We start from the raw sequence: 13,316 nt of genomic DNA, 5'->3' as shown, positions 1-13,316 counted from the left end.
GTTCTCAGAGAAACATGGCATGCAGGTGACTGGAAACTAAAGGGAAAAAAATACATCACAAAATACCAGAAGGCAAGACAATAACTGTGATCATAAGTTCAAAATAAACCTAAGACTTAAAATGAGGATTATCGATGAGTGTTAAGTTTTTAAGCAGTTACCTAAATCAGCAAACTACAGGCAAATCAAAACTAACCCACATCTGAACACAATAGCTCAGCACAACTGAAATACAGCTATAGCTGACTAGCATGCAGAAAAGGTGTATGCTGTACGTCAAATTCAATTATTGCAGGTCAAGTTGTGCACAGGCATATTCTCTCTCTGTCTGTCTGTCTGTCTCTCTCTCTCTCTCTCTCTATCATATCACAAAAGCTCATGATGACTAATGTCTATGCCATTTACTCCAAACAAAAATCTACCAAAGATCAGTTCAGTATATGAGTAACACAAGTACCTGTCTTTCCCTTTGAGCACTCAGCCACAATATTAAGAAGTGATCACCCCCATGAGATTCATTCAGCAATCCACACAATGGGTTGCCACACACAACAAATACCTGACTGGGCTGGGGTGATGGTGAAGGCTCCGGTGCTGGTGGCGATTTAGTTGGTTCACATTCCGCCTCTACTTCCTGTGCTGATGTAGATCCAGCTTGGTCACCTTCCTCCTTTTTACCTTTTGGCTTCTTTACCTAAGTGAATCAATATGCATCATTGTAAAACACCAAAACACAAATAATATTACTTACCATCTAAAATTAGTGGAACAAATACAGCTTAAACATGCTTGCTTGATTAATGTTATAACAGTATCAAGCCCATGTTTGCCAACTTACCTTGGGCTTCTTTTGTTGCTTCTCTGTTTTGCTGTGTGCAGTTTCAAACTTTTGACGTTGGTTAGCAACATCTTCAAATGGTGTCTCCTTGGTGCCCAGCGTGGCCACCAGGTACACCACAACAGTCAGGACCAGCACAACAGCACCAAGAACTAGGACATCCATGGTGTTTTCAACCTAAAAAAAAAAAAAAAAAATTGCTTAATGCAGGCCATGAAAATTATAAATGGATCCAAAACCATACAAATGTGATACAGGCAACCCCCGCTTAATGAACAGGTTACATTCCTAAAAAAACGTTCGTTGCGTGAATTTTTCATTAAGCAAACCAATTATAACAAGTTTGACCCCTGACTTGAATTTCCATTGAGAGTAAACAAAGCGAGAGAGCATCATAGTACAGTAAAAGGTATAATGAAAGTAAAAATTATGAAGTTAAACATTTATGCAGTTTAATTTAAGACTAAGTCATTATAATGTACACTAATGTATGTAGCTATGTAAGTAACTTTATAATGTTGATGATCTTAAAATAATGAAGGGAGGGAGAGTGGAGTGGGAAAGATGCTAGCCAGCAACCTGTGAAATGTAAACAAAGGACGCATCATTGTAACGCATACAAAACCGCCGTGGTACAGTGAAACCAGCCTTCTTAATAGAGTCTGCTGATTTGAAAATAGTAGGGACAGTAGATGGAGTAAAGCCACGATGGCGAGCAATGCTATTAGTTTTTTCGTCTTCCTAGTGTCTGTGAATAATATCCAGCTCCACTTCAACAGTAAGAGACTTCCTGGTCTTCTTGGCAATGCTAGGCTGGTTGCAGGGCATTTTGGTGACATGTTGAGCAAGGGAAGATGAGCTGCTGCTGATTCCGTTATTGTTTTGAACTAAGAGTGGGAAGTGTAGGGGAGTGGAGTGCGTTTTGTCCACGAGAGGCGCTAGTGTATTCAAAAGCCTGTCGGCTTGTGTGATACGGCAGGGCTTTCAAACTTGGGAAAAATTACCAGGATAAAATTTTGTTAAAGCGAATTTGGTGTTCATTATACGAGCAGATGGTAGTAAAAGGAATCGTTCATTATAGCGAATTTCATTGTGAACGTTCGTTAAGCGGGGGTTGCCTGTATATACAAATACCACTCTAACATTACTTATAAATTACAAATCAATAGATCTATTCAAAGGCACACACATCAGTACTGTGCAGAAATACACAGCTGGTTGCAATATCTGATAATTCAAAGACTAAAAAAAAAAAGCAAGAATCAAGATAATAGAAAAAAAATCCCACCAGAATTGGTCTCCATAAAAGATTAGAGTTAGTCAAAAGAGTGAGATGATGTCTTGAAACCTCCCTCTTAAAAGGAGTTAAGTCATAAAAAGATGGAAATACAGAAGCAGGTAGGGAGTTTCAGAGTTTACCAGTGAAACGTATGAATGATTCAGAATAATGGTTAACTCTTGTATTATAGGTTTGGGCAGAATAGGGATGAGAGGAAGAAGAAAGCCTTGTGCAGCGAGGCCACCAGGAGGAGGGAAAGCATGCAGTTAGCAAGATCAGTAGAGCAGTTAGTATGAAAATAGCGATAAAAGATAGAAAGAGATGCAACATTTCGGCGGTGAGAAAGAGGCTGAAGACTATCAGTCAGAGGAGGGGAGTCGATGAGACAAAAAGCTTTTGATTCCACCCTATCTAAAAAGCTGTACGAGTGGAACCCCCAAATGAGTGACGGGTACTCCATATAAGGAAGGATAAGGCCCTTGTACAGAGTTAACAGTTGCATGGACGGGCGAAAAAAACTGGCGGAGATGCCGCAGAATGCCTAACTTCATAGAGGCTGTTTTAGCAAGAGATGTGATATGAAATTTCCAGTTAAGATTATAAGTAAAGGACAGACCGAGTATATTTAGTGTAGAAGAGGGAGACAGTTGAGTGTCATTGAAGAAGAGGGGATAATTGTCTGGAAAGTTGTGTCGAGTTGATAGATAGAGGAATTGAGTTTTGAGCCATTGAAAACTACTAAATTTTCTCTGTCCTAGTCTGAAATCTTAGAGAGATCAAAAGTCAGCCGTTTTGTAGCGTCCCTGCGTGATCTGTTGAGTTCCTGAAGGGTTGGTCATCTCTGAGAGGACGTGGAAAGATGATCAGTGTAGAAGTGGATAGGGCAAGAAGTTTGGTTAAGAAGGTCATCAATAATATAGAGAGAGTGGGTGATAGGACAAAACCCTGAGAAGCACCACTGTTAATCGATTTAGGAGAAGAACAGTGGGCTGTCTTTCATATATGCCAATACATACTCTACTTTCCTATCTGACATGACAATCTATTTACGATCAGAACATTTATTCTTTTACAGGTACTCAGTTCGAACTTTATTTGTATAGAAATTTACCGATTACTAGCCAAGACTGTCTCTTGGGGGGCTGTGAATAAATGAGATGAAGTGCAAGTTAACTATCAGTCTTACATGTTTGTTTTGAAATCCTTCATTTGTTTCCTTTGTACATCTCCCATAATCACCCAGCAACAAATATCTAATGCAAATGCAAGACTTCATGAGCTGCTGAGTGAGCTAACTTCCACTAAGGTGCAAATATCATGGTCATGTCTATCATGATGCAATCTTCAGAAGCAATGCAGTTAGCTTGCTTGATTTGGGTTCATTATAATGCTGCCTTGAACTAGTGCAACAATCGAAATAATCCTCAGCCTTTTTACAGGCCAATACGAATCCAGCAACTACACTAGGAAATCCTCCAACAGCTGAGCTGTATACTTAGCTGCACTGGCTCAGGCTGCATGATACAGTTGCCAAGTCACAAGGTCACAACTTAGGTACATCCTGTACCTTTCCTCTCCTGAGTAAACAGTCTACAACATGAAAGGAGACAAACCTTAACTGTTTGTCATGCTGAGCATTCAACCCAATACCTCTCAATTGTAAGCCTAGCCAGACTACAACTAGACTGCAATAATAATCCACATACAACAATGTAGGTACGTACCTGATGTGTGTTCCTCAAGAGACATAGGCCACACAATGAAGCTTATTCAAACATTAGCTACAGCAAATGCAAAGTTTCATGACTAAATGTACAGCTAAGATCAACCCTGTCATACAATAATTTGAGTGGCAAGACATAACCACCATTAAATCTTCATCAGCTTAAAACAAAACACACTGAGGAAGGTTGTTGCTACCTTCACGTTACAATGATTCTCAGACCAGCAATTCAAGAAGAGTCAAGGGATGCCATGCAATGTTTACAGCAAATGACACACACATGGCTGGACAAGCTCAGTGTGCCAACAGGTTCACCAGCACCAAGTGGCATGTGTCACTGGTCTGGGGACAGTGCACCCACTCACTTTTTTTTTTTTTTTCTAAATTGTGTGATACTCAGGAAAACACTGATTCTATACTCTAGTAACAGTTTTGCACTACAAACATATAAATACATTCTTGATCTCAAGAATCAGCCTCTCATGGCTCTAGTACCAGACCAGTCACCATAACCTCACATGAATGACTGACAGCAGTTTCTGTTTTGCATTAACAGAGCACAGTATGTAATTCAACACAATTCCATTTCAGCACAGTAAGTATGTGCTAAGTCATTTAAGTCATAAAGAAGTGGCAGACAATAGCAACTTTTGCAGTTCTATAAGAAATCTATTAATTCAGCCAAACATTTATAGCCTAGAACCATCACACTTCACACAGGCTACCCACCATTGACTCTACATGGGATCATTCTTGAAGCCAATCACCACTACCATACTCACACAATGCCTTTAAAGAATAAACAAAAATGGCAATAAGAAAGATAAAACTGCAATATATACTGTACACCGGTAAATAAATGGATAATTGCAGCAAACAGCCATCCATTAAGTCTACTTACATAATTTTCAAAATTATAGTTTTCAAGATAATTATGAAGTATTAGAAATGAATACTGAAATAATTTTGTACCACAATTTCCTCATAGTACACATAAATACAACAATCCTCTGTCGCACGATGAAGAAGAAATTCCAACTCAACTCGCTACTTGTGTGTTATTCTTTCAGTGGCATCTCCACACTACAATTTTCATGTTTTCAAGCTTGTCATAGTCATTTCAGGGACCAGTACCAGTGCCAATGCCACTCAACCTTTACACAGGACAGTAAACACTTCTCACTTCACAAGCAGTAAACTACCGGCCTTGTCACTCTAGATTCAAATCTTTCGCCTCCTTCCTTAGTGTATCACTGGCCAACACTTCTCACTTTGGTAAACTTTTATAAGATGGCTTTTGCTTGTCAAATATGACTGTTTGTCTCCTTAGACTTTAAATAAATGTGAAATTTGGGTTATTTTGACATTCCACACCAACTAAACCAAAGCAAACTTAATTCAAACAAACCTAACCAAACCTAACCTAACTTAAACCTAATATACCTGTTTTTTTGGTGGTGTTGATAATTTTTAGAAGCACTAATATGGTCAATAAGTCGTGGAAAAAAAAAAAAAACTTCACAGAGGTGAAGTACAGCAACTATACTATCACAAAATGCAGTCATGTCATAAGCTACTGACAAGGACAGATAGTAAACATTAACCTTCACTTTTGCACTGGGCCCTCCATTTCCAAAATCACAAATTTCCAGTGTTTTTAAAAGTCAGTGATACATTTTTTCAGGGGTAACTTGTGAATAAATAGATGAGAGAGTATCTTATATATCTTCAATTGATTGAGACCTGAAACTTCTCCAAATTTCATGAAATAGGTGGCTTTCAAGGAGACAGTTTCTGTTAGTGCAAAAACTGCAAAATACATAAAAATTAACCCTGGAAAACATGTATTGATATATATCAATACTAACTAAAACTAGCCTTTACTCCAATGCCACTTCATCAAACCTACTACATTCTTCAACTCACACAATGACGAAAAAGTTGCAGCTGCAAAAAAAAAAAAAAAAAAAAAGTAGTTTTATATTATAACAACCCACTTTAAAACTTCCCTGTGGAGCGTTTAGAATACCTAAACCCAGACCAAAACCCCCTCCCCCGAAAAAATGACATTAATTGAACCTCTATCTTCACCAAGTTTAAGTGAGTGAGCCCCTTGGTAATGTGTTCTTTTCCATGCACTGCCTTTGTCTGACAGCTGATGGATTGATACAAGGATCACATTCTTAGAGATATTGCAGCCCCACCCATCCCACTCCCCACATCCACCCTAGTATACTTTACTTTACACACTGCTGCCAAGAACGGCCGGAAAAGGGGTATGTCTTTCAGCACCGCCATGTGAATCAACTTTTCTTCCACTTTTCATGTTTTTAAATCTTATTCACATAGTTCATTACCTCAGAATATATAATGAGACAGCCAAGCCAAACCTAACCTAATGCTGCCTATACCTGTAACTACCTGCCACGTGGATCAGGATTATCATTACTTTTTACTACTTTCTCTTGCACTGACGAAATAAAAACCTATTAAATTCCACAAGCCTTGGATAAGCACGTAACCAGAAGCACCTTGCACACACAACAAACTTACGTAACTAAGCGAAACACAAACACAACACACAGGAGTAACCAAACCACACCAACCACTCCTGCACACACCACCACACCACACCACAACACCAGTAACGAGTGTGGTGTGGAAGAAGTCTGGGTGAGGTGAGGGCAGTGACCAAGTGACCACCCACCCACGGCCACCCAACCAGCCCACCACAGCCCACCACCACCACACACCATCTAGGGCTCACCACACCGGGCTCCTGGCACCACCGGGGGAGTAATTAAGCGTGGCAGTGCGTGGTGGAGGGAGGCAATGTGGTAAATGAGTTTGACAGGCCGGTGTTGAAAGCGTCCCTCCTCACCCCTCACAGATTGGCACGTTTTTCCCGCCATCTACCACACTCACACACACCTCAACCCCTCAAACACAACGCAGGCGTCTTTCTTACCTTGCTCACCAATAATGACAACAATTAAGTACGAGATTTTAATATTGCAAAGCACCCCACAAGAGCAACAGAGTGCAGTCCTCCCTCCCCCGCCTCTCACAGTGCACTGGCCTACTCGCTCTGCAACACTGGCTGCTATTGGCCGCCTCTCACACCCCGTGGAGGAATACAAAGTGGAAACGTAATGCCATAATTCGGCTATTTTTTAAGTTATTAACTGTGTAATTACTTCTACTGATATGTTTTTAGGATTTTAAATTGACTATTCTTAAGTTTTATTTAGAGTATTTACTCGAGTTATTCTTGTTTTCAGAGATATTTTTATTTGTTTTCCACTCTCATCCCTGGGTGTGTTGACGGCTGTTCCGGGCGGTGTATCCCCCCCCTGCCACGTAGCCGCCATGGCAACTCCAAACAAACACCTAACGCGCCTCAATTAAGCCTAAAACTACTATATATTTCACTCAAATATATGAAAAATCAAACATATAGAGTCATATTGTTGAGATAGGACAGAGAAAAGTTAATAATATCCTATACTAAGCATTATTTTTTCTTTAAAAAATACTGCAAATACACAATGGAAAATGTCATAGAAAATACATACATTTTTCCTTTAACATATTGGGAAGTGAAAGCAGTAAATATTAAACTTTATACAAGAATTTATATACGAGAACATAACGTCAGCAGTACCATAACAAACAATCTGTGAGGGTTGTGGGGACGCCGGGCCATTTACCTAACACTGCTGCTATCCGCTCATTACAACCATGAAGCGAGGCAAGGCATGTGTGACCAGCATTGTGAAGGACGCCAGTGTTATATTACTGGACATTGAGGGTACAACAACGTCCATCAGCTTCGTCAAGGTGGGTATAGGACACACACACACACACACGGAGCTACTTTCATAGGCTGCATATATTATTAGTCTGAAATGAAAGCGCCCTTGAAATACCGGTTAAATTTCACTTGATAATGTTAATATTTGCCAAGGTGAGAGTAAAGTGCTATAAAGGTTCGAGAATGTACTGTGCGTGTTACCTGTTGAATATCACTGTTTTACTCTTATTAAGGTGTCATGGTTTCTTCTTCTTCTTCTTCTTCTTCTTCTTCTTCTTCTTTTATCATCATCATCATTGTTATCATCATCATCTTCTTCTTCTTCTTCTTCTTCTTCTTCTTCTTCTTCTTCCAGTTTCCCTCATTTTCGTAAGATCTTTTCTTCTTTTCTATGAGCCAACAAGAGTTTCACCCGAGAGAGGGAGAGAGAGAGAGAGGGAGAGATGCCTGCGGGGCTAGTTGAGGTGATATAATGATGCCAGTTCAGTAAATTACGTATAAACCTGTCTTTAGAACGCTATGGAAGAGACGTAATTTGACACTCCAACAGGACGTAACATCAAAAGAAACTAATCCCCCCCACCCCCGCTGTCCTTCCACTTCTTTCACGCCCCCCCCCTCACCCCTCTCATCCCTCACCTCCTCATCTCAGGGAATCAAATGTTAAAAGGAAAGCCTGAAGCACTAGTTACAGGTTACCTTATTTGAAAATTGTGACAATCTCTCTCTCTCTCTCTCTCTCTCTCTCTCTCTCTCTCTCTCTCTCTCTCTCTCTCTCTACCTACATGAATTTGACTGATTTTATGATAATACTAAAGGAAAGTCAAAGTAGTAACCGTGACGATCTGACAGTAATGATATACACACGTTCTTCCTCCGTATGTTTCAGTATGAAGTCACTATGAAAGTCTCATAATATTGAAGTACAGTATTAATTCCTCGTCTTTCCTTCTTCTTCTTCCTCATGGGCCGCTACACACTATTGCTAGCAACCCGACCACTTTAATAGGTTTCTGTTGAAGTGTCTCAGGTTTTTAAGAGTTTTTTTTTTTACTGATGTAGTGACCAATTAACAAGATTTACACTCTATTAACAGGAGAGACTAAACTCTTGTGAACCCGGGCTGATCATCTCTGCGGCCTTGAAGACTATAGTCGTGGTGAGAGAATAAAGAGTTTGTGAACAGGGACCTTTAAATCAGTCAGGGAGAAAGTTAGTTAATTGACCGATCCTTCTTTAATGCATCGTGGTCACTGGTACTCCAATAACAAACGAGTGAGTTATAGAAGGAAAAAAAAATAATAAAGTCCCGGAGGTGAAGAATAAAGAAATAAGCAATACAAGGAAAGAAAAAAAATTAAGACGAGAGGTGAAGAAAACAAATTAGGTATACAGGTAAGAAATAAAGTAGCAGAGGTGAGGGAGCAAAACAAATTAATGGCGTAGAAGTGAAGAAACAAAACAAATAATCTTGCAGGTAAAAATGTAAAAAAAAAAAAAAAAAAAACTAATAAATGAGCGATGTAACTAAAATAAGAACTACGATGTAACTAAAATAAGAAATAGTTATATGAGCGGAGAAACAAACAAATGAGGTGTACAAGTAAAACATAAAGTCGCGGAGAAACAAACAAATGAGGTGTACAAGTAAAACAAAGTCGTAGAGGGGAAGAAAATATACAATGAAATACATTATGCAGGCGAGTGAGCGAGTGAGTGAGCGAGCGTACCTATACCACAAACACGTCATTCACCTAGTCATGCTGATCACGTGCTGCACTCGTGACGGCCAGCCATTTGAAGAGTTCGTAGCCCGATGTATGGGTAAAAGCTACCACCGTATTTTGAAGCATCTGTACCTCACCTTTACTACATTTAAAAGGTTGTAGTTGAAGTTACTGGATGTTTTAGGAGTGTTTTTTTGCGGTTCTAGTTGCATTTGATAAACTTTCTGCATTATTGACAGAAAGAAAATATTGTTGAGAACCTGGTTTGTCATGTCTGTTGTCTTAGAAAATAGTCGCGGTGATGGAGTAAAGTTCTCACACATTCTGTTTTGTTGGGGTGGTGACCAGGCAAGGAGTGACCACAATGAAAGGGTGAACAGATAACAGGGACTTTCAAATATTACATTAACTTAACTTGATACTACAAAGCACATTCTTGTAAGCCCCCTTCTTACTTGCAGACTCTTAATCTCTACAGTCCTGGGACACATTTGCACCACGAGTTTTCCGTATGATTAGACGATTTGATTTACATTAGGAAGGATTTGTGGAGGTCAGAGGATTAATGACCTGAGTCTTCACTATTCTATAACCCACATAAGTTCCTGAGGCTGCTTAACATCGCCAAATAGTAAGTAGGATGAATGTAACGCATCATGGTACTGGAGGGATTAAGATTTCCATCGCATATCTAAGTGAAAATATTGATAACAGGAACCCTCAAATATTACACTAACTTCAAACTACAAAATATATATATGCTTTTTAATCCCTTTGTTATTTGTAGACTCTTAAGGTTTCCGTCGCATATCTGAGTGAAAGTTTAAGAGGAAACGCCCTTGTCTGAAAACCAAGCAAACTCAACTGGAAGCAACTGTGATACTCGTGGGAGAAGAATTGTATACAAGCAGGTAATCGATCCCGTACGTGTCCGTCACTGAGCAGTCACAAGGCACGGGTGTTCCTGCCGCCCAGCCCTGCGTGACCACCAGGGATCCCAGGGGTCTTTGCCAGGCTGTGTGCTGCGTCATTACTTACTTATAGTGTGATCTCTAGAAATCTCCGAATTAGAGAGAGAGAGAGAGAGAGAGAGAGAGAGAGAGTTCGCAAAAGGTAGTAAAAAAAATAAGTCATGCAAAAAAGTAGGATTAGAACTTTACATCGTGGAATGTTAATGTATTTATGTATTATTATTATTATTATCATCATCATCATCATCATCATCATAATTTTACCGTAACCTGTATTTGAGGTGGACAGCAACACAACCCAACATAAGAAGATCCATAAATCCAAATGAGGACTAACAATAAGGATTCCCCGGACACTCCCAGGGCTGCAGGATGGGATGGAATGGGATGGGCAGGTATTTCCTTGCCGCCTGAGATCAAGGTATAAAGAGGCCTGCCCACTTGCCAACCTGCCAACACCTGCCAAGCTGTATCCCGTGTACCCAAAGGCCTCGTTAAACCCCCTCCACCGCTGCGAACCCTCCCTTCACTGCACTAGTTGTTATTTTTTATGTAAGAGGGGAAATCTCGCGAAGGGCAACAGAAACTATTAAATAAAAAGCCCCACTTCGATGCCAGTCCCGAGCAGGTTCGAGAGAGAGAGTGTCAAAAGAATGGGATGGATAAATAGTCTTGAAAGAATCTAGTAAATGTCTTAAAACCTCTCTCTTAAATTATTATGTCCATTAGCATGCACTCTCGGCGTCCTGCTAGGGGTGTGGTCTGTCTCTTCACCTCTGATGTTCGTTTAGTAAGTGAATATATACTTAAGAGTTTAATTTCTTTTATTTGTTTGTCTGTTGCATATATAATACCTTTTTTTTTTCTCTCTTTCCTTCTCTTTCTTGTAGGAGGGAAACGGTGCATGTGTGACTCGTGTTTGGAAGGGAAGATAAATAGTAATTGGTAATAAAAAGACAAGTTGTTTGTTTCTGAGGTCTTGTTTTCTGTACGTACCTCAGTATTGAGACACATTTTTACCTTGAGATTTGTGTACGATTTTTTGTTTTGTTTTTTATGTAAGAGAGGAGGACTGGCCAAGGGCAACAAAAATATAAAGAAAAAAATGCCCACTTATTTGCCAGTCTCCTTAAAGAGCACCATTAGACCATTAGATCATTGAATAAACCATTTTATTTGCATTAGGAAAGGTTGTGGAGGCCAGAAAATTAATGGCCAGAGTATTCACTATTTTAATCTCCCAAAAATAAGTTTCTGAAGCTGTATGAAATCACCAAATAGTAAGCAGAATGAATATGGAAACGCGTCACCACATTCTCTCTCTCTCTCTCTCTCTCTCTCTCTCTCTCTCTCTCTCTCTCTCTCTCTCTCTCTCTCTCTCTCTCTCTCTCTCTCTCTCCGTTGATTGTCTAAGATGTGGCCTTTTTTTTCTAGATAATGGGGTTCGTGACACATCCATCCTCCTATAAACATTCTTTCCTACTGTAGGTGGAAGCTGTTTTTTTCCCTTTTTTTTCCTCTATTTTTTAGTTTTTCTCTCCTGGGCCTAGTCGTGCATATCGCTCCCTTACCGCTGTTGTGTTTTATCCTCCTTTTCTTTCCTTCTTTCTGTCCTTCGTTCGTTCTTTATTTATCTCTCCTTTCTTTTCTTCTTCCGTTCCTTATTTACCTCTTCTGTCTTTCTTTCTTTCTTTCTTTCTGTCTGTTTCTCTGTCTCTTTGTCTCTTTGTCTCTGTCTCTGTCTGTCTGTCTGTCTGTCTGTCTGTCTGTCTGTCTGTCTGTCTGTCTCTCTTGTCTCTCTCTCTCTCTCTCTCTCTCTCTCTCTCTCTCTCTCTCTCTCTCTCTCTCTCTCTCTCTCTCTCTCTCTCTCTCTCTCTCTCTCTCTCTCTCTCTCTCTCTCTCTCTCTCTCTCTCATCCACCTTTTTTAGCCATCGACTATACCAGTTTATCCCTCTCTCTCTCTCCCCCTCCACCTCGTTGCTCCTCTTGTAAGCCTCCTTCCCTCCTCTCCACACAGTCACTGCAGGCTTGTTGAGTCTCTACAGCTTGGCATTCTCGGGGACACTATCACCCGCGACACTTGGACATTTGTATTCATCTTGGGAAGTTACCACTCTGTACCCGGAAGTCGCTCATTGCTTGAAAGGGGTGTCATTTTTTTATAATTTTCTTGCTTGGTGGATTTGTAGCTTGCTAGTGTGTTTCTGTATGACTGTGAGTCTCATCCTTATTAACCCACAGTAACGGTGTATTTTGATGTGGTGTATGAAAGTGTATGGTACATCAACTTTTTAGAAAACACTCGAAAATCAAATATAATCAACGTAAATGAATGGAAATCTATACTTTTTTGTTTTTTCTACTCAATCCCTTCACTACTGGGACGCATTTTCACCCTGAGTTTGGGTATGATGAAACGATTTTATTTACATTAGGAAGGATTTATGGATGTCAGAAGATTAATGGCTAGAATCTTCATTATTTCAATCCCCACTTAAGTTTCTGAAATTATATAAAATCACTAAATAATAAGCAGAATGAATATGAAAATGCGTCATAGCACTGAAGGGGATAATTAGCACTGAAACACACACACACACACACACACACACACACACACACTGACAAATACACGAGACGACTTGAAACATTAGTAGTGGATCCTTTAATTAACACTACTTCGGCTTCATTTACATACAGTTCGGATCGAGGGTGGCGCGTGTTATTCATGTATACGCAGTGTTTAATTGGTGTCAGTTTTCTCTTCCGGGAGGTCTTAACGAGGCAGAGGTGTTGCTGCAGGACGGGACACTCACTAATAAGGCTTCCTCCCTACCCACAACCACCTGCACCCACCCATACCTGCACCCTATCTGTCCCAGCCCCTCTCCACTGACCATTCACTTACTCCATTTGTTTTTTTCTTTTTTATGTAAGAGGGAGAACTACCAAGGGCAAAATGA

At 40.0% G+C, this 13,316-nt stretch overlaps 2 protein-coding genes and 1 long non-coding RNA gene across 13 annotated transcripts in view; 2 read left to right on the top strand and 1 right to left on the bottom strand.

Annotated features, from left to right (window-relative positions):
• Positions 1 to 6,616, bottom strand: part of LOC123518567 (ribosome-binding protein 1-like) — a 53,056-nt gene extending 46,440 nt beyond the window's left edge. For 5 of the 9 annotated variants that reach the window (XM_045279426.1, XM_045279424.1, XM_045279427.1 and 2 more), the window contains exons 1-3: positions 6,594 to 6,615; positions 839 to 1,015; positions 560 to 694 (exon numbers count right to left, since the gene is read on the bottom strand). In XM_045279426.1, coding sequence (XP_045135361.1) covers positions 560 to 694; positions 839 to 1,015; positions 6,594 to 6,596 — 315 coding nt within the window. In that variant the 5' untranslated portion in view covers positions 6,597 to 6,615. Of the gene's footprint in view, positions 1 to 559; positions 695 to 838; positions 1,016 to 6,593 lie in introns of all 9 variants that reach the window. The other 4 variants (XM_045279421.1, XM_045279422.1, XM_045279423.1 and 1 more) reach the window with 1 other exon arrangement.
• Positions 6,617 to 7,397: 781 nt separating this feature from the next.
• Positions 7,398 to 13,316, top strand: part of LOC123518846 (enolase-phosphatase E1-like) — a 48,405-nt gene continuing 42,486 nt past the window's right edge. For all 3 annotated transcript variants that reach the window (XR_006678896.1, XM_045279886.1, XM_045279885.1), the window contains exon 1: positions 7,398 to 7,680. Coding sequence is in view for 2 of the 3 variants with exons in the window: in XM_045279886.1 (XP_045135821.1) it covers positions 7,582 to 7,680 (99 nt within the window). In the remaining variant the exon portion in view is untranslated. The remainder of the gene's footprint in view (positions 7,681 to 13,316) is intronic.
• Positions 8,003 to 11,375, top strand: LOC123518848. Its single transcript, XR_006678897.1, has 3 exons — positions 8,003 to 9,249; positions 9,294 to 10,292; positions 10,716 to 11,375. It is a non-coding gene; the product is annotated as an uncharacterized LOC123518848 (long non-coding RNA).

Source organism: Portunus trituberculatus, chromosome 44 (assembly GCF_017591435.1).
Source record: "Portunus trituberculatus isolate SZX2019 chromosome 44, ASM1759143v1, whole genome shotgun sequence".
Taxonomy (NCBI): Eukaryota; Metazoa; Arthropoda; class Malacostraca; order Decapoda; family Portunidae; genus Portunus; species Portunus trituberculatus.
Note: the sequence above shows the minus strand (reverse complement) of the source record. Positions and strands in the feature narration are given on the sequence as shown.